Source organism: Cinclus cinclus, chromosome 4 (assembly GCF_963662255.1).
Source record: "Cinclus cinclus chromosome 4, bCinCin1.1, whole genome shotgun sequence".
Taxonomy (NCBI): domain Eukaryota; kingdom Metazoa; phylum Chordata; class Aves; order Passeriformes; family Cinclidae; genus Cinclus; species Cinclus cinclus.
In genome coordinates, this window is record NC_085049.1 from 30,596,399 (window position 1) to 30,622,504 (window position 26,106).

General features: G+C 39.8%; 1 protein-coding gene across 1 annotated transcript in view; it reads right to left on the minus strand.

The window, feature by feature from the left end:
- MAPK11 (mitogen-activated protein kinase 11) overlaps nucleotides 1-25,461 on the minus strand; it is a 29,704-nt gene extending 4,243 nt beyond the window's left edge. Inside the window, exons 1-10 of the mRNA XM_062491027.1 lie at nucleotides 25,349-25,461; nucleotides 12,198-12,327; nucleotides 11,212-11,270; nucleotides 10,006-10,117; nucleotides 7,749-7,778; nucleotides 7,566-7,613; nucleotides 5,133-5,247; nucleotides 4,938-5,009; nucleotides 3,256-3,335; nucleotides 380-458 (exon numbers count right to left, since the gene is read on the minus strand). Of these exons, the coding sequence (XP_062347011.1) occupies nucleotides 380-458; nucleotides 3,256-3,335; nucleotides 4,938-5,009; nucleotides 5,133-5,247; nucleotides 7,566-7,613; nucleotides 7,749-7,778; nucleotides 10,006-10,117; nucleotides 11,212-11,270; nucleotides 12,198-12,327; nucleotides 25,349-25,461 (838 nt within the window). The remainder of the gene's footprint in view (nucleotides 1-379; nucleotides 459-3,255; nucleotides 3,336-4,937; nucleotides 5,010-5,132; nucleotides 5,248-7,565; nucleotides 7,614-7,748; nucleotides 7,779-10,005; nucleotides 10,118-11,211; nucleotides 11,271-12,197; nucleotides 12,328-25,348) is intronic.
- Between the last annotated feature and the right edge of the window lie 645 nt (nucleotides 25,462-26,106).

Here is a 26,106-nt window from a genome sequence, read left to right on the forward strand (position 1 = left end):
AGGAAATAATACTCCAAAGGGTCATTCAAACAGCTATACTTCCTGGTATACTTCTCTGCTTGCCAGCAATTTACAGCTCCTGGCCTTCCTGAGCCAGAAGTGATGTCTCTAATCTGGACCCCATGACATTTTTATTTATTTCTGCTACATATAGCTGGCTTTTGCTTTTCATCCATGAACCATTTCCCTTTAGGAGGTTCCTGTAATCTCCATCAGAAATAAAAAGATGTAGGCCTCATGAAGGGAAAACAGTCCCAGGATGAAAGGCTATGTGACACTTTTCTCACTGGTCTGATTATTATTATATGGGATCATACAGCAAGAAACATAAGGAATGCTTGAGTTCCTGTTAGTGAAAAATTTTATCTGACTTTCTTACCTAACGGATTGGCACCACGAAACACTGCTTTCAAATCCTGCTGAGGCATATGTGGAAGAGATTCGATGTATTTTCTTGCCTAGAAATAAGTCAATATACATACCATATCCACAGGGTTAAATTTTGCTCAACAGTAACCACATCAACTCTAAAAAAACAGACATTGTATTTTTTATGTTTCTTATACATGGAAAATCCTCTTTACATAAAACCACAGTGTATGACCTCGTTTCAAACATTCACTGCTGTATACTGGACAATAAGCAAGAGACTTTTAAGCAGGTACATTTTGGTTTAAGGCTTGAGTTCAGCACTTCAGTTTTCACCTGTGCTTACTGGTTCATTGCAGTATATCCCCAGGGTACACATGCATGTAACACTCAGTCAGAAACTGCAGCCTAAATCATCTTTCAGTTGCCTTCAGCAAAGTGGTATAATTCGAACTGCAGCCTTCACTCCTCTCTCTTCTCTGGTAAGACGTAGCTTCACTAACCAAAGAACAAATTCTGATACTCCATTGGAACAGATTTTCAGATGTTTGACAGAATTTAGAGCTTGCCTTTTCACTGTGGCTGTGAAAGGCTCATCCAAACTCAGCTAGTAAAAGCCTGCCCAGATATAGGATCCACAAATGTCAGCCTGACACTACGTGAGCTACGCATTTTTAGGCTGAGGTAGATAGGCTGGTAAGAGAAGAGGTTGCATACGTGGATCAGACAGAACAGGGAATTCTGAAAAGGAATTGTCAAAAAAGAAGCAGATGGCTATTTCCTAAATCCATAAAAACCCTCAGCTGGTCCTTGGACAAACCCAAACCCTTTTAAAACATGTTTGTTTTACACAGAGATCTCTCCACATTTAGCACTCCTGTTAGAAGGACACTATCTGCAGAAGGCTAGCTAACCATCCTTGGCCTCTGGAAAACAGCAACTAATCAACAACTAATCCTAACATGACTGAACAAAATGCAGTGAAAATTACCTCCAATCTTGCCCAGAAAACAACACAGACGTATCAAAGTGCACTTACTAGCCTGTCCCCTCTGCTTATATACTCACCACAGAAACCTGACCAAGAGAATCCCAATGTTTAAATTATTCTGAAATGCAATTACCATTTAAACTCATATTAACATGAAACACTGACAAACACCTCATTAACTTGTGCTGAAACATCCAAAGAGGTTGATCTTTTAGTTTCCAGTTCTTTAATCCTCTATTTTTAACTGAAAATAGGCTTGGCATTTCAGCAAATCTTTGATATTGCTGTTACAAGAATGTTAAGAAATTGTCCGTGTCTGCAAGCTGCATTAAGAGATACCTAAACAATAAGGCCAAACTACATGGTAAAGAAGAACTAGAATGAAGAAACTCCCTTGCAGCTGGCAATTACCTCCAAGAGAGGTATGCATCTCCTTTGACATTGCTCCTCTAATGAGGCAGCAGCAGCTCAGAGGTGACCTAGCAGCACTCCCATTCATTAACCTGGTTTTTGTGTTCTGCCTGTGCTCTAAAGGTATAATTAGCACAAATAAAATAGTTTCAGGATTCCTGTACCTCACTGATGTACACTCTGAAACACAAGAAATTATAAGAACAAAGCATGTACTATTTCCAGTAAGTATTTAAGGTGTTACTCTCACAATCAAAAGTTTACTGCTTGTGGGTAAATAACACATTTGCACACACTACTGAGTGTACAGCAAAACCTGTAGGATCTTAATAGCACATGAAGGCTACAAAAGGACCTATGAGACTATACAAGGACCTATGCTTAGGACAGCACAGTCTGAGATTGGTTGGTTGATGCAGTCCCTAGCAAAAGGATGGATGCTTAGTTAGCTTCCTGCCCCAGCCATTCCTAGGTGCTGGGTACCCAAAAAACTCCAGGACTGTATATTGGCCTGTGATGATGAGGTTTCATTATGCTTGGACCTTCCAGAAATACAGGGCTGCTCTGGTTCTCCTACTGCTCCTGCTTACTTAACCCGCTAGTGTATTCATTAGTAAGGTCAAAGGAAACCTGTCAATATATACACAGTCATTAGTATTAGTCTGAAGGGTATACAGAAGAGGTTTAAGGAAACAGCTGCAGCTCAGGAGGTATCTGTGTGCTGGTGTTTACCTGAACTCCTACACTGTGCCTATTACCTGCCTTTATCAAACAATACTACATCTCATTCCTCACCTGGCTATCCACAGTTACTGCTTACAATGAATCTTCTAAGTGTCACTTTAGCAGAGAAATTAAGTGGAAATTGTTCATTTACTAAATTTCTATTTTAAAGAAGTCACATAGAAAGTTAAAAAGCCCACTCTTAACTACGAATATTATCAAGAAATTTGACCTCACGCAAGCATTTAGAGATGAATAAAAATGATTTTCAAATTAGGGATCTAAATAAAGCAGTCATGCAGAACACACATTATTTGATTCAGATACACAGATACATCTGTGTTACATCTGTGTCATCCTTACAACAATGGATGGCATACAAATTACAGAGACATCTGATTTAATAGGAACAATATAATGCTCTGAGCTGAGCACCAGTTTGAATTTTTTAAATTATAAGAATAATTTAATTATAAGTAATATAAAATATCATAGGGACTAATTTCTTAACTCTTTGCAAAAACTGAGTACATGAGAAGAAGTATCAAAATTTATCCAGGTGACAGTCAAGGCATCTGGATGCTTCCAAAAGCGTATTTTTTGAATGGTGGCACATTGAATGGCAGCAGCAAAAACCAGAGGTCATTTTAAGGTACTTGCTCATTTCCAAATCCTACTGTCTGTGTAACACAGGCAGTGACATACAATGCCAGTTAGAGAAAGAATGACAGAAAGTCAGTTGACTGAAGCTGTGAACTCACATGTTCTGATGATATCTTCTTGAGAAGTTCTGAACTGGGTGTGCCCACAACTTCCATTATTCTCTTTAGCTGATCAATATCTGCATAATTTCAGGGAAATAAACAGCACACAGTCCTTCTGGGTTTAGACAATTAATGAGCTCCCATGCATGTAACTATGATGCTTAAAACCATTCAGTGAGACAATTCCACCACAGCTCATGGAAGGCTATCAATTCATAATCGCTTAAGACTAGTCCTGGAGTACAAAATTCTCTACTGTACTGTATTAACTTGTCAGGTATGGCAGCTGCATGAAAAATATTGCTTTCTGTCCCAGTTCCAAATTTATTACACTCTTAAGCTTAATCTTAATAGCATATTTATATTTCAGTGATCTGAGGGATTTCTGAAGACCTGTCTATTATGATACACAGCTCATAGACCTAGATTACTAATCTGAAGACTGACATGTGAAAAGTTCTCATTTGGTATCCTTAAATATTTGCTTTATATAGGTATCAAGATTAAAAATTTTGAAAATGGTAATTTTTCATTGTCACCTAGGACCTGTAAAGTATATAACATTTTTTATAGAGACCCAAGATTATTTTACAGCTTTATTAAAATTGATATAATCATATAGTTGTAGACAATATTTTATAACAAAAAAAAATCTTATTTCTTGCTAACTAGATATATTGATTTTTTTCAAATACCACATATCATGTAAACAAACAGTCTGAGGACAGTCATCTCCCAATGATACCTGGAGAATGCCTGTGGTTACAATAGAGTCTAATGATGTTGAGCACAGCAGAAAGGCCAGTGGGGAGACTTGGTCTCAACTCTCGTAAGATTAATTCAGGCAATTCTAATGTCATGATGCTTTGCATCCAGCAACAGCTTAGTATTAACAGAAGTGTTTGTTTTTTGAGGGGCTTCAGAGTGGCAAGAAATGTCAATATTCAGTACAGGAGAATGTGCTTTCATTTCTGATAATAAAAGCTTGATGCAGTTGTTTCCTCATTCCTTATTATGTGTTTTTCTTCAGTTTTCTTTTATTATTTTAGTGCTCTCCTCAGAAACATCTCTTTTTTGCTCCTGCCAGCACAGGAAACTCCAATGGAAATCCCGGATGCTCCATCAGGGACCACAGAACAGTGCTGCAGAAAAGAAAAGGCTTTGTTGCTCCTGTGGCATTTCTGGAACTACTTGCTTCTTTTAATATAATAGGACACAACAGACCTATTAATTCATTTATTATTTAAAAGTTAACTCATTTGCATTTTTTGGAACTTTCAGCCTAAAAGCAGTTCTATTTTGTTAAATCGTATTACCTGACGAAAAAAACAGTGCCTTTACTCAGCTTCAGTTTTAGTGTATGTTACTTCAATCAAAAGATCCACACATGGAAGAAATCTATCCTGTTGTAACTAGGTTATTATTTAAATACAGATACACAAAAGAATAAATGTAAGGGGTTTTTTTTGTTTAGGAACATCTGTTACTGGCTTTTATCCTACCAGTGGGTCTCACATTCAGTTGCCATATACACTGAACTGAAAGCAAATTGTTTATTCTTTTACAAGTTTATTACCTCAAAACCATGTCCATAGAAACATTCAAGTCCTTAGGGGGGAAAAAAAGGAAGAATTAGAGAGGTTATTTTAGTTCCATTTTAAGTTTTATATTAAGGATACAATCATTTCCTGGAAATAGAGCCTTTCCCTTCAATAGCTCTGCCATGATACATCCAACCGACCATATGTCAACTGCCAAAAAACAGAAACAGAAGTGTGCACAATGAATTAAAGAGATCCTTAAACACAGCTGCTTCTTGGTTTAAAACTATCAATACATCTAGCTGTAGCAAAATACAAGCCTTCACAGTTTACCTGTTTGATTGTAGTGCATCCAGTTTAGCATAATTTCTGGAGCTCTGTACCATCTTGTTGCAACATATCCAGTCATTTCATCATCAGTTTGACGAGCTAAACCAAAGTCTAAAATCTACGGAATAAAAATCAAATAATAATTTTAAAAAACCCCTTTCACTTTTATGGGTCCTGATTTTCCCATTACTCATTTCTGAGTTTTCTGTAGTCCCTCACTGTGGGTGAAGTGAAACAGCAGCACTTTGCAGACAAGCTCATCTGCTCTCACTGCTGTATCCATGCAGCCTCTGGTGCTGCATAAAGATATTTCCACTAAAATGAACCTGTAGATTTGTTCTCCAAGGCAGACCTTATATTTTGCCTTGAGTTCAATTTTCCACTGACATTCATTTACTAAAAATGAACACTGTTGCTATGAAAAATGAAGTATTATTATCAATTGGGAGTGTTTGTGTAGAACACTAACAGCAAGTGTCTGTGGCCACTTAAAGACCAAATAAGCTGATGACAAATCTGCAGAATTTCTTTTGTCTAATTTTCTTATGTCTAAGCATTTACTCAAATCACGCTATGAGAGAAATGTATATTCTGCATAACAATGTAAATTTAAATGACACCCCATTTGTTTTCAGTAGAACTTGTCCACCAAAACAAAGGAGCTCTGCTTATGTACACGGGGGCTTGACTGCAATGTGTTCCCCTCCAGATGCTTTCCCTTGTTAAGTTTACCTTGATGGGAAGTTATTTCAACTGAATTTTCCCAGCTCATTTCCTTGTTTTCTGTTCTATTCTCTGGTTAGTCTATGTCCCACTAATTATGGACTCTAGCTCTAAGAGAGACTGCCTTGAAAGGGTGCCATCTGAGCCTCAGTGCTGTGAAATCAGTCATCTGGGCTAGCCAGCATCTCTCCACATAGAAATGTGAGTAAGATCATTGAATATCTCCTGTGATGAGATTCAGGATTATTTATTAAGCTGTTAGCTAATCCTTTTCATAGCGAATAAGAAAATTTCAAGAGTATAATTCAAAATTCCTCAGTTATAATCCAATTAAAAGCTATAAAAAGCCTAAAGAAAAATATTAAGATATAAATAATTAACATCTTTACTTCCAGTCTAGTTTAAAAGCATAATTTATTTCTTAAGAAATGAAGAAAAATGCATGAGGCAAACAAGCATAAATAATGCCGTGAAACTCAAACACTAATGCCTTTATTTTTGTAAGGATTTTGGCAATATTTTTCTTTAACAGCTGATCCTTTCCATCAAACGTATGCACATGCACACATACTTTCCTTCTATTTCCTTTTTGCTAGTACTTGGAAATTTCCACTAGTTTGTCCTATTAAAAATAATTTGAGGAAGTAAAGCTGTAAATATAAACAAAGCAGAGAGCAGTGTAACAAATGCTAGACAGGGAGGTGCACAAATTTCATAATAATAGAAAAAGACGGTAAAAGTCTCCTTTACTTAGAGTGCAAAAATAAAGCACACATTTTAGAGCAGATAATCAAACGCAGATGACCCACAAAATTTCACAGATGCTGAACATACATGTGTGAAAACATTAAAGAGACAATCATTAAACTTGCACATCTGCAAGTGTCACTAAATCAAACAGGAACTACAGTTTCTCACCACAGATCCGGATTAGTGCAAGAACCTAACTGCACTGCTCTTACTCATTATTGTGATTTTTTGCTGATCTTGTGGCATTTGGAGTCTTTTCTTAAATCCCTTGCAGCTGGAATAAAGTGATTACATCAGAGTCTTAGATACAGGAATAAAGATGTTTCTTCCTGTCCTGGAGAAATGTTCAACTTCTCATTCTTAAGCTTAAAGACTTAGAAAGCTACAAGACATATTTTCCTCTTCCAGAGTCTCATGCTTACTATGCAGTATCATATCACACAGACACACCAGGAGTTGTATTTATATAGATACGTACATCAAAATGGCATTTGGGAAGCAAGGATTATAGGGTTCTTTCTGGCTGGTTGTGCTTTTTTTGTTTGTTTGTCTAACTGCCTGTAACTGGTAATACTGGTGTATTTTTGCCGCCATTATTTAATTCAGCTTGTATGTTCAATAGATACAAAAATGAAAGTTGTTACGACATTTCATCTATATATGGCAGATACAGATACATATTACAGGCCAGACTCTCAAGATATACTCGGTTAAGTACTCACTCAGGGGTCAAACTATTATCTATGTACCATCTGTGGGGTACATAGGGATTTTGCAAAGATACTTGTATTCATATTAAATTAAAGATTTGGGAGAAAACACATGCTCATGGAAATAGGCAAGTAGCTGAAATTAATGGAGTGAGCTGAAATTAATGGAATAAAAATAGTAACTAACACTTTCCTAGAAAACTGTCATCTTGAGAGTTTTTGCAACACTCTTTTACAACAGCATGATACCCACCCTCAGTTCACAGTCTTCATTTACAGCTAGGTTACTGGGCTTCAGGTCCTGTAGCAGAACACAGAGTTAGTCAAGTACTACTTCAACCTTTTAAAATATATTGTAACTATGTCTTAGTAACACATTTGATGCACAGAGGGACAACACTCCATTCATTTTCAATACTTCAAAGACTGAACTCACCCGATGGATGATTCCAGCTGAGTGAATGTACTGTGAAACAAAACAAAACAAAACAAAAAATGTAATATTTGAAGTTAGAGGTGAAGGGAGGTCGAAGACACTTGTCTTATTTTTTGCTTCTGAGACTGACTGTTTTATATACAGAAAATACTTACGTCATACCTTGTTTTCATATCAGAGGTAGGTCAAACTTCAAGATCTCCCTGTCTTATCCAGAATTGGATATGTCAAGAAAGGTAACCATGAAGACTAGATTCTACCATTAAAAGCACCGCTCACAGTGATTCTTCTGTATAAAGGCTCTTACCAATTTGGAATTTTTTCCAGCCTTCCCTGGATGTCCATGTTGATCAGCTAGTGGCTAGTGAAATCAGTGGCCTTGGGAGCAGCATGGTTGACTCCTACATGATATAAGTAACCTTCCCATACTGTGAACATTGATGTGGGTGAAAGCAGCCACACCTGCACTCTGGGACAGGTTAGTGACCAAAATACCCACCTAAGCCACAGCATTACTTCAGGTCCACTTTCAAAGTGGTACTTCAGTGGCTATTTCGTGTCTCTGCTATTTTACATAAAACATTTAAAATAAAAAACCGACAACAGCTTACTCCGTCATTGCCTATTGTTCTCTAGTTAGGATTAACAACAATTTTATCTGTGATCTTATCGACCAGCATGAAGAGGGCCTTGAAAGCCTTCTCTTCTCTAGAGGTGCATTCACCTTTTTTAGGACAAGGGATTATACCCAAAACCTGTATAGCAAATGGGAAAACTTGAAGAGAACACAAGGGCATTCTTCATGTTCCAGACCTAAGAACTGTTTATCAGAAGGCAGGGCCACCTCTCAATGTTCCTCACAGCAGCTGCAAACTGAATAAACAGGAAGCCAAAACACTGCTATCAACAGAAGAAGCTGTGTCCCTGCTCTGCTGAGACAACCACAGCAGCCCCTCCTGGTGCCCCCAAGCAGCCATATACAGGCATCAAATGTTCTTTGACTAATGAGACATGAGAATTTAATGAGAATTTCAATTCCAGAAGAGAGGAGCCACCAGCAACCCCTCCCATTTGAAACAGAGCCAAAAATGCACCTGAGTGCATTTCTGAAATTAATATTCACTTAGAGCACAATTCGTACTATTACTTAGCTTTGACATAACGTAGACTTATATTCAAAACCACAAGCAGGATAATTAATGGCAGAATCTATTTTCCTAACTAAGCTATTAACGCACGTAAATGAGACAAAGCAATTAAGGGCTCAGTTGTGCAATTTTTATTCACTAAAATCTGTACTTAAAGTGACAGAACCTGCATGCATGAATAAGAATTACTGTCTCGCGCACAAGGTGACTTGCTGAAAATCATGTAATAAGTATATTTCAGAGCCAGTATTTACTATGGCTTGCTTTCAAACAATTATTTTCCATGTCTAAAATATCAATTACTGTTAAGTTAGCTAGTAAAGCTGCTGACCTCTCTCTTTTCTGTTTGCTTACATCTTGGGAAAATCCATACTGGTCTGAGACAAAGCTTAGCATCTCGTAATGGGAAGCATTACCTACATCTTCTTCTGTTTATAGACATTTAAATTTTAAACATCATCAAAATGACGCATAATTTGATTCTTCTGGAAGACAATTTTGCTGTAGATTCATTGCCAATTGCCTGTGTTATTAAAGTGTATAAATTTTAACGGATATGATTAAAGGAAACAATGACTTCACAGGCAGACTAAATCCTAAGTGACTGTGTGCAGCATCATACAGTGCTGAGATAAATTTCTACTTGCAGACATTTCCCAAAGGACCCAACTAACTTGGCTATCTCTTCACCCACGTCACACTCTCTACAAAAATCAGGACTGTGGTTTTTCAAAGTGGCTCATGTCTTTCAAAAGCACAAATGTGAGTTACTTTCCATATTGTCCTTTATCCATTTCAAAATTCTTCAGAACTTTGAGACATCATATAGTATGTTATTGTCCTGCAATAGGAACTGAAATAGACACTGATCTAAAGTTAACTTTCAAGTGGAGTATTCAAGCCTATTGTGCATGTAAACATTGGTAGGCTTGGGGGTTTATTTCTGGTTAGAAAAATGATCTGATAATTTCTGAAATTATTGCTACTATTTGCACACTTTTAAGACATTAAAAAAAAGTGTTTAAGTATGCTCATTGCAACCAACCAATTCTTACAACGTTTAGATTGCTGACTCATTACTACAACATTTAGATTCCTGGGCTCAGTACCTTAAGACCTCGAAGTAGCTGATAGATAAGAAACTGTATATGATCATCTGTTAACTTCTGGCACTTCACAATGTTATTCAGGTCAGCACCCATTAAATTTGTCACAAGATATCTGTGAAAATAAAGAAGTAAGGAAAGAAACAACACAGAATGACAGAATGTAAGTTCTTCTGGAAGAGTATCCACACAGGCCATATAGGTTCCTTTTCCACTGTCTACTAACACATTTTGTATCCTTTAAATCAGCTATGAGTTCTAATAATGCAATCATTGCTATGAAACTTAATATAATGAAAAAGAAAAATCCTTGCAGTATATTAAAGCTTTTGTCTCTGTTTGCTCCATGACATACTACAGCAGTGATAGATGCAACATTTTTTTTTTTTGATGAAGAGGAAGCCTCACCCAACATCAAAGTGGCAGCCTAAGGCACCAAAACTACAGGACCTGCAGAGCCCTGGAACACCGGATGATGGAGGTTAGCAGAAATAAGTGTGTTTTGTGTAACTTCTCTCTCTGTTTCCACTGGAAGTTCTATTTTTTTGACAAATTTTGAAGAAACATTGATTCTTTCCCAAATGCAGTGCTGGAACAAAAATATGCATCCGTCATACCCAATTCCTATTTGTGTAATTTTGCCCCAGAGTCAAAGGGGTTTGGTCACTAATTTCCACGGCGAAAAAAACATGTTAATTACTATTTCCTCTGCTAAATTGTTTACTTAAGTGCTTATACAATTATGTAAACCAAAAGGAAATCAGCATAAATTGTATGTTTGAGTCACACCAAAATATGCCTAGTTTTACATTAGCCAGGACTCTAGCTTAAATTTACCTTATCTCAGCTAACTAACGGAATACTTTCCTTCATTCCTGAACTCTGCCATCTCTGTATAAAAAAACAAACTACAGGTTACAAACACACAATTGAACTGAAAAAGTTTTAAGTTTATTGGCATTTATGCAGCATTAAAACATTTACCATATACTTTTCATCTAATTTAAATAATTAAAATTTTTATTTAGAAAAGTACAAAAATGAGTTCCATCTCCCTGCCTCCTCTTTTGTGGGAACGTTGCAAAAAGATTTTTACAAAGCTGACTGTGGCTGAAAGTCTTTTAGAAATGTATGTTCTTTCTTTTTAAAATCAGAATGGTATTCACTTACTTAGGAACTAGTAAGAATGATTTAAAAATATTTACTTACACTTCATTGAAGTTTTCTATTGATGTTGCAGGTGTAAAAACATCTAGCAGTCCTATAACCTGTCAGGTGAAAGAAAGGGAAGAAAGTGACACTTATTTTTACAAACTTGTAAAACAATGTGTAATTTGTGTTGACAGTGCTCAGCATCTTTAGGAAAAACTTACAAAAACATACATATGGTCATACTGAAAACTGACATAGTAGGTGATCTATAAAGGTATCACCTCAGCCATCTTAATTACAATCTTAATACAAAGAGTAGAAAAAAGAAAGTCAGAAGAATCAATGTCACATTATAGAAAAGCTGACACATGCCTTATACAATTGCTATATTTTAGATTATGTACACTTTCATGAGTTTTCTTGGTCTGTTTTTCTTAATTTTTTATCCTTTCTCCCGGATGCTTTTCAATCAACCATATTTTATTATGGCTTCAAGTCATCAAGCTACCTTTAAGCAAGTGGATGCTCCACTGAAATCAACTGTTTACCATATAAACTTAGACCAGTACTCACTTATGTGGGATCTGAAGGTCTACTGTCTTTCATTTAGCTATTACATGGCTGTCAATTGCAACAAGACTAATCTGCCCTCAATTTCTCAACAGAATCCACATTCAGCAAAAGCAGGTTTGAGGTGTGGGATCTTTTTTTTTCCCTGGGCTGGTGTTTCAAGATGTTTCAACAACAGTGAATAAAATACTTTTATTACTTTATTAGAGAAGAGTACAACGACTTGTTTTGAGTTTCATTAACCTCACCCTCAAGATCTAATTAGATATTTTTAAAATAAAAATGTTGCCTGTTACTGAAACTTTTTAAAGTTCAGTGACTTCACTACACCTAAGATGGCTAGGTCCAGCTATCTTGGGTAACTAGACAGTTGCCTACACCTTTTTGAAAAAGACTTTACCTAACTGAAATTAAGCCTGTATTGTAAACTTTTGTAATGGAAATCCAAAGGGAAGAACTCACTCTCCACTTACATTCTCATGCTTCATGTGCTTAAGCAGCCGAAGTTCTCGGTAGGTCCTCCGGGCATGGATAAGTGATTGAAAAGGTCTTGAAAGCTTTTTCACTGCCACCTTCTGTCTCGTTTTGGTATCATAAGCTGAGCTGGAAGAGGGAAAGAAAAAGTCCACACTGAAGGCATGTTCTACAGCAAAGCTCTCAACCGGCTCACTGAAGGAAGCTGTACTCTCCTGAGGGCACTTACACTTTCCTTTACCCTCCTTCACCTTCTACTCAGGGACTGCAACCAGGGAGCTAGTCAGCAGTAACTCCTGAGTATTCCAACACAGCTCCCTTGTTTTCCATCTAGCAAATTAGTAATGCTTACTAATGCTGTTCAGGACTCATCCCCAGACAACCCTTTCCCCAAATGGCAGGAAAAGTAACCAGACAATTAGCTCCATTCGTGCAGCTCCAGCCTCCAGCTCCAAGGCAATGCTCATAGGGAGTATGGGGATTCAAACTGATGTTTGCTCTTACTGAGCAAATTAGAACCTTTACTAATTAGAGGAACACTGCCTTTGTATCTATGAATAGTAAATATTATGTAACCATTAGTTTGATAGACGATAATGTCCCCAAACTGGTATCAAGTTAGGATGCTGAGATAACCATGGCCATGCCTTTCCCAGCAAGTGAAGAACGGGCATGTCTTATACTCCAGCCCACACATCCACAGCATGTGCTTAACATCCCACAGATGGAGGTGCCCTGCTGAAGAGGACACTAAACAGACAAGTCAATATTTGCAAGCAAGGGAGACCCACTCTTTTTTGGGCATTAGAAAGACATGACAAGTACAAGCTATAAAAAAATTATGTCTGATATGTAGCACAGGGATAAAAATGTATGTATTACTTCATGACACTACATAGTAAGATTATAAAAAGATTCTGTTTGTTACCTCCTCTTAAGAAGAAAAAAATTTCTTTCAGGGGTTACTCATACCTGTTAAGCAATTGTGTTCAATTAAAGTACCTGGAAATTCTCAGTTTAAAGAGTGGATAACACTACGTGCACTTGCTAGAGGGCACTAACAAATCAAGAGCCTTCACACGTATTTATCTTACAGAATTTTTTTAAGTAACAAACACAAAAATTAAGTGACATGAAAAACACATGGAGTAGAATGTCAACAGTCAGTAGTCACATCAAATGCTATTGACTTCTTCTGCATAGTATTTTAAACACTCCCACAAATCGTTGTAGAGACAAATTGCTGCTAGAGACAAAAAACATTGATGGTGCCTGGAGCAGCTTCCAAACTAATACACTAAGCCTGCAACGAGCTCCAAATAGGTGAACTTTGACATGTATTTAGTGCTATGCTAAAGTCACGAAGATCCAAGTGAAGAGCAAAGCCTCTATCTGCAGGACGAGGTGGTGTTTCTAATCAGAAGAAACAAAAGATACAATCAACAAACATGCAGGGAGAACAGTGACATCCAAAATTAACCCATCCAGAATTAACCCAACTTCCACAAGGCCAATCCAAAATTTCATAAAGACTGAATAGAAGCAAGTAGATTTAATCAACAAGTTTCCTGCAGGCTCTATGGAAGGAAGGAGTCACTCATGAGATAAATGACATAGATAAGCAGATTACTTAGCTAGTTTTTTGCAAGCATCACAGAAGCTGATCTGGCAAGTTTTAAAGGTGTAGAGTGCAATGGTTTTGCTGAGCACCGCAGAAAGAGCATTTCCTGAGCAGAAGAAAGAATGCATAGGAAGAAGATTGGTATTGCTCTGATGAGTGAATGGAAGGGATACAACAGAGAAAATTGTTCCAACACTGGGGCAGGGATAGAGTCATTCAGGACATGAGGACACTGTGCGGCTTAATTACATGGAGCAGCTCAAGGAACAAACAGTGGGAGAAGAATTGACAACAGAATATCTTAAATTCCACATGACTAGCCACAAGGACAATACGAAGATTGCACAAATAAATCTAAAGAAATAAAAAGAAAGCCAATGCTTAGCTTCTAATATAACAAAGATTAGATGTAATTGTGTTTAGTCATGGGCAACAGAGCCATTGGAGAAGACAGCCAAGTCTCACAAATGCACACTGTCCATAGCCTTTCCAATTTTTGGGGGAAAGGAAGTGTTTATCCAGGTAAATAAGTAACATTGCTCAAAACAGCAGTTTGCTTAACATCTCTATTTTTCTGGTAATTCACAAAGCTTCCCACTCATGCTTGTACTAGTTTGTGAAATACTGCACATATTATACAAGGCCAGGAAGAATTAGATTTTAAATCCCGTTATCACGATGAACATCACTTTCCTCCCAATTCTGAGTTCAAATGTGAGCTTCAGTGGTTTAAAAACCACTGATCTTTAAGATGAATTACTTTTTATCCTTTGCATGGCTCAAGGCTGCAAAGCTTTCAGATGGAAGAAAGCACAATCCTTTTAGCTTCAGTAATTCTTACGACAGCAGCTTTTTAGATCCAAGATGGAATCACATAAGGAGAGAGAAGGAAAAAGGAAGTTGAGTCCTGAGACCTCCGACAGGAAATCATGCATTGAAGCTGGACAGGCCAGGGACTGACTTGGTGTAAATGAGTGCTTCCACACTCAACTAACTGTACCAAATTTTAATCAGAGCTAATGCCTTCAGACTCCTTCCCTGCCTGGCTTACCATCATCATAATTCAAGATATTAACAGCAAAGCACTCAAAAATATGTTTCATGTTGTTTGAACTGTCTGGTTTGTCAGAATCAAGTAGGACTTGCATGTGTGATCTCTGCTACTGCCTCTGTGATCACATTTTTAGACTAGATCTGTCTTGCTATTATATTATCATAGGTACAATCTAGTTTGTCCCCTGAATCTCTCATCAACCACTGAGTAAACTACTAGGTGGCACAATGAATTGCTCCCTTTTCTGTGTGATTTCCCCATGAATGCTCAGCTTTCAGAATAGTCCCTGGAGAGGACATCTTTGGTTCCAGTCACAACAAAAATACAAACCCACCTCTGCTTGGCACCTGTAAATCTTTCCTTGGGGGCCTGTAACCAGTATGTCTAAAATGACTGAAAATTACTTCTTAAAAAAACCCCAAACCCATGCTGTTACAACTGGTTTAACAGGGAAGAAAAGGGTTGGAGGCCCTTTGTCATGGTTTAACTGCAGCTGGCAACTAAGTGCCACTGCTGCCTGCCCATTCCCATCCACCTCTACCTCAGTAAGAAAAAGTAGACCTTATGTGTTGGCATAGGAACAATTTAATAACTGAAACAAAATATAATAAAATTTAATCATAACACCAAATAACACTACTTCAGACAGACTTTCTATCATAATTTAGAAAGAAATAAATTAACCCAATCTTTTTAGTTAACAAGAAAGAACTTTGCAACAATCTTACCAAAAGATTTTTCAGGTATAATTGTTCTTGACCCAGAACCCATCAGAGTTACGACACATTTTTTGCTGTCTCTCCTTTTCAAGATCAAGGATAAAAAGTCATTACTCCGCTGGGATGGCATCATTTTCACACAGATTAGAGACTTTGGTTTAGTGTGATTTTCAATCATTGCTTAAATTAGACTCACCTTTTTAGAGTTGTCAACGCCTATATTTAATAATTCTATTGAAGTTACACTAGATGAAATATCAATTTTTAGTTATATGCACATTTTCCCAGTTCTTAAGATTTCAGAGAAAAGTTTGAACATAGGAAGCTACTGCAGTCCAAAAAATCAAGAGACAGAAAGAATGGGATTTTAACAGCCTTAAGGTAACTTTATAACTTTTGATGAGATACGGGTTTTGGTAGCTGATCTTTATAACTATGGCTGTACATACAGTAATTTCCCTAGTATCCATGGAGTTTATCCTCTGTGGTTGCAGAGCAGTAAAACTGGACAGGCAGGCCATTCATGTGTGCAGCCTGCTCAGACCCCTCAGGGATTTTGGGACTAGAAGCACAGTATTCACCTGTGACTACTTAGTCTTCAGCATCAAATTTGCTTCAGCAGCTGAAGGGCTGTTTGTAGGGGCCTGATTTTAAAAACCACACATGGAGCCAACTTGTATTCTATTTAGTAAACTACAGAATCCAACGCAGGAAGAATCCTTCTTGGGATCAGCTGGTCCCCTTGAACTACAGCCAGTCCCTGAAATTCCTAATGCTTTGGGCTCAGAGAGAGCTTACCAGCTGGGCACAGCACTACCCACAGTGCCTGCAAAAAGTTAATCTTGAATGCAGTGTTCAGTCTATGAGTTCTCTTCATTCCTGGAGCCAGCTCAGGTGTAGTTGATGCAGAATGAAGGCATGACCCAAAGCTGGTTGTACGTGGTGCCAGTCTTGAGTCTCCAGCAACATTCCCATTTGCTGTAGGTTACCTGTGTCAGACAGTATTCCATCCCCATCACTCTGGATAACCACAACATTCTGATGGTCTACGAAGTCTTTCACGAGCATTATAGCTGCACAAATTATTTAGGTATATACATTCTAAACAACTGATTTGGGGTTAGGAGCAAAAACCGGAAGACTAAATTTTTTGATTTTTTAAAATATAATTCAGTGTCTCAGCTTGTGAGGCTGTTACCTTTACATCATCAGAAGTCTGACAACTGGCTGGACACACAATAATAAAACTTGGAGAGAATGCTGGAGACAGCACATGTGACAGTGACAGTGGGTCTGGTGTTTCCCCATGTTGTTCCTGGATTCTATTTTTGTTTGTTTCACTTCAGCACAAGTTTCTTTCCTTCACTGGGTCATATTCCTCCAAAACATACAAAAAATTTCCCATTATATGTAACTTTTCCCTATTATATGTAATTATATATAAAGACAACAAAAAAGAAAAAAAAAAGAAAAAGAAAACAAAATCAAAAAACCCAACAACCCAAAAATGCAATTTATGCTCAAAACACAGGTTCACATTTTTGAATTCTTATCTGCAGACCTCAGCAGCCTTTCAAGTACCCACTGACTCCTTCCACTGGAGGAGACATGAACTTCCTTGTGGACAGATGTCCTCTAATTTGTAGGATCCTAAACTGTAGAGAAAAACAAGTAACAGCAGCAGAAATGTCTATGTGAACAGGTATTGAAGGGGAAAGAACTGAAGAAGGGTAAACACTCGGAGAATCCCATCACTGATGGAGGCAGCCCTTACTGCACCATGCACTGGCAAGTAAGATACAACAGAGGGACCACAGAAACCCTGCCATGGGACATTTTCCAGTAATGTAATGTAATCTGGGTTCCTACAACTACAGTGAATAACAACACTTTTTTACACTTCTCATAAATGTCATGGAAGAAAGCCATCACATGAACAATGTGAATTTTATTTTTTATTTGCAAGGTTTAGTTTGTGAGCTTTGTCTTCTTGGATTTACCTATCTTGTTCTTTAAAATATAAATTATTTATTTTTAATTTAAATAAAGGCTACTTTTTATTGAGATATGGAATAGTCATGAAAAAATGCACACACAGCATCCATCCAACACCAGCAAATTGACCATATCAGCTACTGGCAGTGAAGCAAGAGAACAGAAAATGGTTACCCACAGCCATTTTAAGTAAAGCAGTAAAGTAAATCCAGGAAATGATTTATTTGTTTCTTCTTTATAAATATTTTGTTACTATTCTGCAAGTTCACGTTGGTGATTTTCACTATCTAAGAGCTAGCTGTAAGGTTTGTTTGCTAAACCAGACAAATCACAACATACATGTGCATCAAAAGGAAACTAAAAAGAAAAATTTTCTTTAGCAAGAAAAAACAGGATAAGGATAAATAATAGGAAGCTCTGAAACCACATGTTAATCTTCTCATTAGACAAAAAAAATCCACTTGCTTGATGATGACAGGATATTGTACTGTAAAAATTACATCCCCTCACTTGGATATTATTCCAACACACCATGCTGAGCACTAGCATCAATGGTTTTGGTTTTAGTACAATGACTATTAACTATCTCAGATTAATTTACCCCTAAATCTAAACACGAACCCACAAAATATCTCTTACATATGCAACATAATTGTTCTATAACCAATGCAAAAATATATTGGTTTTCTGTTTTATTGAAAGTAATAAAAAATAATACTCTCCACATCTTTATGTGAACACATCACAAGTTTTCATTCAGTGGAACATGATCATAAAAGTGCTGTATCAGTCTCTGAATCCACAAAGCGTAATTTATTTTTTGATCTGACTCCTGTGCCTCCACAGAGACTTAAACATTTAAATAACTTTACAGAGGAGCAGTCACACTTCTTTAGGTGAAGCTACAGACAGCACAGCTTATATCAGTGGGAATGATGCATTTAAAATCATGGTTGTGAGAAAAAATGTACAGAAGGTTGGGGTCATAAGCTGTTAGTTTCCTCAGCATGTGCAAGCAGCTCATGGATACTAAAATAATCATGTATTCTACATAGTATAAGCCCAATGTCAGTAAGCAAACAAGAATATTAGCCAGCTGCCACTAAGCCAGTACACTGCTAGTGACAAGTGTGTTCCATTCAGTATTAAAAAAGGAAAAAGACTGACAGATATATATTGTGGGCTTTGAAGCTTCAGACAGAAACGCTTGCAGTAAATCTGGATATAAAGTTTAAGATGAAAAATAATAGTGCTTTCAAAAACATTAAACAAATCTATACAGACAAAATCTCACTTATATTTCGTCCTTCTTTTTCCTATTCCTCCCTCCACTTCTCATTCACATTTCCTGTTTCCTCTCCCTACAACATCCAAACTGAAATGGTAGCAATTTATTCCCAGGTTACATAGGGATTTGAAATGTCCTCTCCCTTCCTGACTGTATGGGCAGAACTAAGATATTTCATTTTTGGTATGAATCAACAAATAGGTTCTGAAATTGCAAACAGCTCCTTGTGAAGCTGTACTGAAGCAAACAACAAGGCCCTAGGCCCAAAGACAGGGACTGTGTCCCCAGTCTACAGTCATGGCTGAAAGCAGGACAGGAAAGGAGGCAGCTATGCCACTGCTGCCTCATGTAGGCAGGAAGGAATGTATCATAAAAAAGTATATTGAAGTAAGAGTGGAGGAGACCTGCAGAGAATACCCTCTGTTAATGTATACTTACAGCCACACAGAAGGCTGCCATTCCATGACCCTTGTCTTTCTTCCACAACTGGTTCACCTCATGCCTCTCATCTCTCTACCATCCCATGCCTCCTCTTTCTCTGAAAAAGATCTCATTAATTCCCTTTTAAAGAAAACCTGCATAATACGAAGCCCCCACTTCTTAACCTTGTCTTTTCTTCACCTTTCCTACAAACCCCTCTATCACCCTCCTCATGCACACCCAGATGTCATCTGCTCCCAAACTACACCACAAAGCTTAGTGACAGCACCCTACACAGAAATCTCTGTCACAGCAGTTTTCAGCCTTTCTCATCCTTCTCCACAAACACCTCCTTCATTAAAAGTGTTATTAGGCATTCTCATTTAAAATAGGGACCTTGATGCCACTAATTACCATCCTGCTTCCTTTTCCTTTCCCAAGTCAGTTAAGTGTGCTGTTCCAACAGCTGGAAAATACTCAGGATGAAACCAGACAAAGGAATGACAAGCAATCTGCATTCCACCCTAGTACTCCACAAAGCCACTCTCAACTAACTCCCTAGTGATGTCTCCCCAGCCAGTGCTCAGAAACACCTTTCTGTCTTCCTTCATGTATCTTTCACAAAAATTCCTCAGTTCTTGACCTTCCTTGGCTTTATAGCTGCAAATCCCACTGTGTCTTTATTTCTAATGGCTATTTCTTTTTGTTTCTCTGAGGATCTTTTTCACTCTGCAACATTTTTTGTTGCTTCACTTATTTTCATCCATTCACTCCAGCAATACTGCTGCAAAGATCCTCCTTCTAATCAGTAACACTGACCATGCACACCTTTCATTTAGTTCTCTTCTTTGTTGCAACCTTGCCTTCAAGGCCTTGCTTCTAAGTATTGTTATTACATATACTGACTTTTAAGAGGTATCCTGCCTCTGACTGGGCTTTCATATCAGCCTACATCTCAGTTTCCAAGCAAGTGTCTGAATATGCCTGGAGGGGTCACAACTAGAGGGGCCACAACTAAAGCAAGGCTTCACCACTTTCCTTCTGAACGCCGCATACCAAAAATACAACTCCTCTCAGATCTTGGAATATATGAAAATACAGCAGTAGTTTCACAATGTTTTGTGAAAAGTTTCCAATAATTATAACCATTTGTAAGATGAAGTTCAGCCCCTGTATTTATATTAGAAACAAAAGACTTAAGTCTTTTGTCAAAAGAAGTCCAAAAGGAGTCTACTAAAATCCACACGTGCCTGGGATTGTACATTTAGCCTGTAAAGATCTATATGATCTTCAGTTTCCAGCTGTATTTACATACAGCAGTTGTGTTACTACTACTCTAAAAGTTTATCTCAGCATTTACTATTTAAAGTAACACACAGTGCTACAGTGATGCACACAGTAAGTCCAGTAACCTGATCTCACAGTTGAAATCATACACTTAGTATCACTACAGCTAACTAAACTGATACTTAAGAAAACCTCCTGAAATCATCAAGTCCAATCTTCGATTAAGGAATTTCTGTCTAAAGTAAATTTACACCAGCTTTCAAAAACCTGCTGAGTTGTCTTAGCATCTTCTTAGAGTTCCTCAATGTGAAAAGGATGGTATCAGCAGTGTTATGTTCCAGTATTGCAAGCTAATGCCCTCAAAACATTGGCAAGTACCATCTAACCAGAAGCACAGAATGGAGTGAATGGCAGGGGTTCAAGAAGGGGTTAAACTTCAAGATCAGAGCCTTCTGCTTCTACTTCTCCACTTGTACTTCCTCAAAGCAAAACTGTAGCCTAAATGCCATTCCACTTTCCCCCATTTTTACCCAAAATTAGCCAGGACAAAAACTTCATGAATCTTAAGCATGTGCTTAGAGTTAACAGGACAGAGAGATGCTGAAGTATTGTAAATGACTTAAGGCAGGCTTAGCTTTCCTGCTTTTTTTGAACTAAGGCCTCTGCCATTACACTCTGACTTAGCAGGCCTCTTCTTAAAAATGTGTTAGGTCACCTGAGCTGGTGTTAGGCATTGCATAGCCATAAAATCAAAAGAGACTGAGTGTAAGTACAATTGATGCCAACGGACTCTGAGAAAAAACAGTGTAGGAGTTTATGGCTGTGAAGAAACTCTGAACTCAGTTTGGTTCATCTTGCAAGATCTGTTCTTTCCAAAGAAGGCAGAGCACAGAGCCTGCAATATGCTAATGGGAAACAACCTGTGGAGAGATCAGAGACAGCATGATGCAGAATGCCGTCAATCCCTCCCAGGCAAAAACAGGACTAAATAGGTTAGAAGACAGTTTACAAAAGCTGGCATAAAAAGAGGCATACAACCTTAAAAAAGATCCAAAGAACAGGAAACCAAAAATCTATACACGATACGTAATTGGTGGTATAATAAGAAGTCTCTTAAAAAGATGGAGCTCTTTGTGAAGCAGGTAGCAATGCCACCTCCCAGAGGAAAAGGTGGTCAGGTACCAAACCACAGTGGAACTACCAGGGCAACACAGCTGGAAAGCACAGATGCTCCTGGATAAAGGTCCCATTTATAACTGGTATCACCGGGACAGCTGGAAGACCCAAACACAGCCAGAATTCTTATTTTAAGAAGCAGAACCATAAGCAACAAGAATTAAAAATTCAGTTTGACCTGAGACACAGTCACTTTTCTCTAGAACTGAACAGAAACGGCAGTGGACTTAAGATTACCTTGTGAAAGAAAGCTATACTGTTCCTTATCTAAATGGCTTAATATAACTTAAATGCTACAGAAACTCTCAATTAGCAGGTCTGGTGCCTGGTCCCTTAAGAGTCAACCAGCTCTTTGACTTCTGTGAGAGGTAAATCCAACTATATAGGCTGGACACCGAAAATGCATTTTTTCTAGAAAACTTCAAATGTCATCAAATTTTAGCTTGAGAAAGAGTTAAAATAATTGTCTATTAATACAAAACCCTCACCTTAATAGGCAAAGCTATAGCAGAAGAAGAAAACAATTCCAAACCAAGCCAGTTGTGCATGTAAATTTGATACTTGCTAATAAAAACCAACCTCTAGAAAAAAAAAAAAGAGAAATTAAGTAAAACATACTGTTGAAAATGCCAATTATACTTTCATTTTAAACTAACTACACACTCCCACCCCCCCACTCTCCAGCTTTAAACTTCTTTTCCTAAACTTAAGAAATCTGACAGCAGCAAATGACAGAACATACATGAGCTTGAATGGCCATAGGAAAAAATTCAGGTAAAAGAAAGCCTTGCACAGAGCTAAAGTACAAGAGTAACACAAAAAGTACTGCAAGGATTAACTATTTGAGGGAAAGACCTCACAGTTCTCTCTGTGATTCACATGGAAACTAAGGTGCAACTCTGCTTGGCAGTGCAGCTGAGTTTGGAGGATTTCCAAAACCAAATGTTCTTTGTGATATGTCATTTAAAAAGTTAGAAAAGCAGTAGAGCTCTTTATATAAAGGAAGATTTGAGGTTTCTACCTATTCCACATCTAAACAAAAACAAACAAAAAAACCAACCAAACAGGAAAGAACTGTGCTTGGTACAGATATCTCTCTAAAAGTTAATCTGTTTCAAAACAGTAATCTCTATCTCCATAGCATATTTGATGCACCTGCAACTAACTCAAACATGAATTCTTACCGGACATATGAAATGCCAATAACCTGGGGCAAAACACAGCCTCCTGACACAAACTGTTCTATTGGTTTTGAGCTGCCAGCAGAAGATGCTTAAATGCAGGTATTTACAGTATGTTTCTTATTACCAGTTATCAATTCAGTTACCCAAGTCTATGGGTTATGACCAATAACTTACTGTAAAAAAAGAAAAGGGTAGGCCTAGAGAACAGTTTCACTGAGGCAGAAAAAATTTGTTACATCAATTCTGTTCTCATTTCAAAGCCAGCATTTGGAGTTCAGGACCTTGGCTTCTATTCATCAAAGCACTTAAGAATTAGTTTAATTCCAGTAGTTGCTATAAGACTTGAATATGTGTTTAGATATTTTACTGAATAGGAGTACAACTATTCACAGAAGCAATATAGCATATTACTCAAGGGAATGGTAGCATCTCTTAGGTCTCCTGGGTAAAGCACATGCACACAGACAGAAAAAAAATCAATTTCAATAGACACTAAAAATAGATAGCTTTTCTCAGGGAGATGCATACCTTTTCCTCACATTCAAGCTTCTGTTTGGGTTTATACTTCATTGATGTTAACAAAGCTATTAATATAGAGCAATGTTTTATTGCTATATTCTATTTTTAAATGTCTATTTTAGAATAAACCTTTCTCATAGCATCTTCAAGACTCCATTTTACATCTCAGTTCCAAGACTCTGCAACTGATAGAAATTACTAGGATTTCCTTGGTTGTGCATTTTCAAAAACCAAAGCGCCAGCTGTGCTGCAAGTGAACCACGACATGTTTTCACTTCCTTTGCAATTTCTCAAAAGTCTTGACGTCTCATTACAAAATTCACTAAAGTAGGTCTTTCCCTCAAATCTATGTCAGCATAAATAGGGAAAGTAACCAGAAATGCAGTTTCAATTGGAACACAAAAGCAGTTGCTTGCTACTGTATATCCATTCAACTCTTAGTTGACTTTCTCCTGTTTTATTTCACAAACTAAGATTTTTATAGTGTAAAAAATTAAGTCCTTGGGGAACTATTCCCAGCAGATCATGACATGCTAATGACAATGGCAGGTATCGACTCTCAAATGGTATCTGCCTGGATCTCCCCGGCGCAAGAATAAATTAGAAATAGTAAAAAAAAGAATTCAGATACCTTGCACCAGTCCCGAGTGTTTCTGCTGATAGTTGGAGGTTTTTTAAAACACCTATTACTAATTTATATGTAAACTTGGACATTTCACAGAGCTAGGGAACGAACGAACTAATACAAAATTCCATAAATGTCCTCTGGCCTCTGACTGTGGAGAAAAAGTGAGAACTGCTGCATAAGTTTAGAGCATGGCAAAAAGCGAAGTTCTAAGGATTTTTTTTTCGTATTTTTATTTAGCGTAGTACTTGTATTTAAAGGCCCATTATAGATTGTTTTACATAACTCTATTCACCCAGCTTACAAAAGAAACACGAGATCTTCCTCAAAGACCCTTAACGCCACTATTACGTCCAAAACTTGATTCAAAGCTTTCATAAACGTAGTAAAGTGTGCATCAAATACTAAAGTAACAGCACGACCAGCACTGGGAGTTCCCGAGAGCGCAAGCCTGACGTGGGAACTATCAAAGAAAGAGAAACGCTTGATGACAACATGAGGCACGCCTTAAAACGCCGAAGCCCTTGGGCAGCAATCTGTCCTAATTTGCCATCCCCCCGAAAGCACCGGGTGAGCGCGAGCATCCATCCCGTCTTGTCCTTCCGCCTGCCCCGCTCCGGGGGCTGCTCCCATTGTCCGGGCGGACAGAACCCTCCCCCCGCCGAGGATGTCCCGCTATAGCCCCGGCTGAATGGACGGGGCCGCCGGGGAGCCCTCCCGGCCAGCGGCGGACCCCGCTCGGACAGCCCTTCCCCAGCCCCGCCGCCTGCCCGTCCTCCCCGCTCGGACCCGCCATGACTGTGCAGGATTCTCGGCTTCGGGGCAATTCTCCCTCCGGGGGAGCAGCACCAGCCGGCGGCGGTCCCGCGGCGGGCGGTCGCTCGGTGCAGCCGGCCCGGTCGGCGGCCCGGAGCCCGGGGGGCTGCCCCGGGGCGGCGGCGAGAGGGCGGGCAGGGGCAGCCCCGGGAGGGCGGGCAGGAGCAGCCCCGGGGCGGCGGCGGGCGCGGTTGCCCGGGTGACGGCGCGGCATGCCCGGCCCCGCGGGGCCGCCGGCCGGGGCAGCGGGCGGGAGCTCCGGCGCCGCTCACGCCGGTGCCCGGCGGACACGCCCCCGCCCCGCTGCCGCCGCCGGACCCCCCGCTCCCCGCACTCGACCCCCGGCGCGGCGCGGGGGCTCCCGCCTTGACCCGCATTGTCCGTCCTGGCCGCCCGCCGGCTGCACCTGCCGGCTACCGGCCCCCGTGCCGCCGCCCCGCACCTACCAGACGGAACCGTAGGCGCCGGAGCCGACGGGGGTGAGGTTCTGGTAGCGCTGGGGCACCTCCCACACCGTCTTGTTCAGCTCCTGCCGGTAGAAGCCGCCGCGCTCGGACATTTTCCCGGAGCCGGCAGCGGCAGCCGCCCCTCGGTCGAGGCGGGCTCGGCCGGCGCCGGCGGGGAGGAGGGACCGGGAGGGGAAGGGGAGGGGAAGGCGGAGGCCGAAGGGGTGGGGGCGGTGGCCAGGGCCGGGGGAGCCAGGGTGGGGACGAGGGAGGCTTGGCGAAGGGGCCCAGGATCCCCGGGGCTGCACCCGGTGTCTTCCCGCGGGGCCCCCCGGGGGGTTGCGGGGAGTGGCGAAACGCCGATCCCGCCCCGGAGCATCGCAGCCGGGGCGGTGACGGGCCGGAGCGGCGGCTTCGCCGCATCGGCCGGCCCTGGCCGAATGTGCGGGAAGGGCCCGCGCCGCTGCCTCTGCTCCCCGCGGGGCCGGCGTGACGGGCGGACCCGGTCATCCAGCCCTTCCCCTGGTGTCTCTCCGGCTTTCTAAAACCTTGCTGGCACCTTTCTTGTTTTGCCACGGCCACCTGAAGTTCCCCCTGGGCCTGCCAGGCTCCCCCCTTTCCCAGCTCGAGCTGCAGCGACAGCGGCTGTGACCTTGCTGCGGGGTATTGTCCGCGGGGCCAGTGCGGCCGGCCCCTTTTCACTGATGGAGCCCGGGGCGGGTCGGGGATTTTCTCGGAATCTTATGCTTCCTAGAATT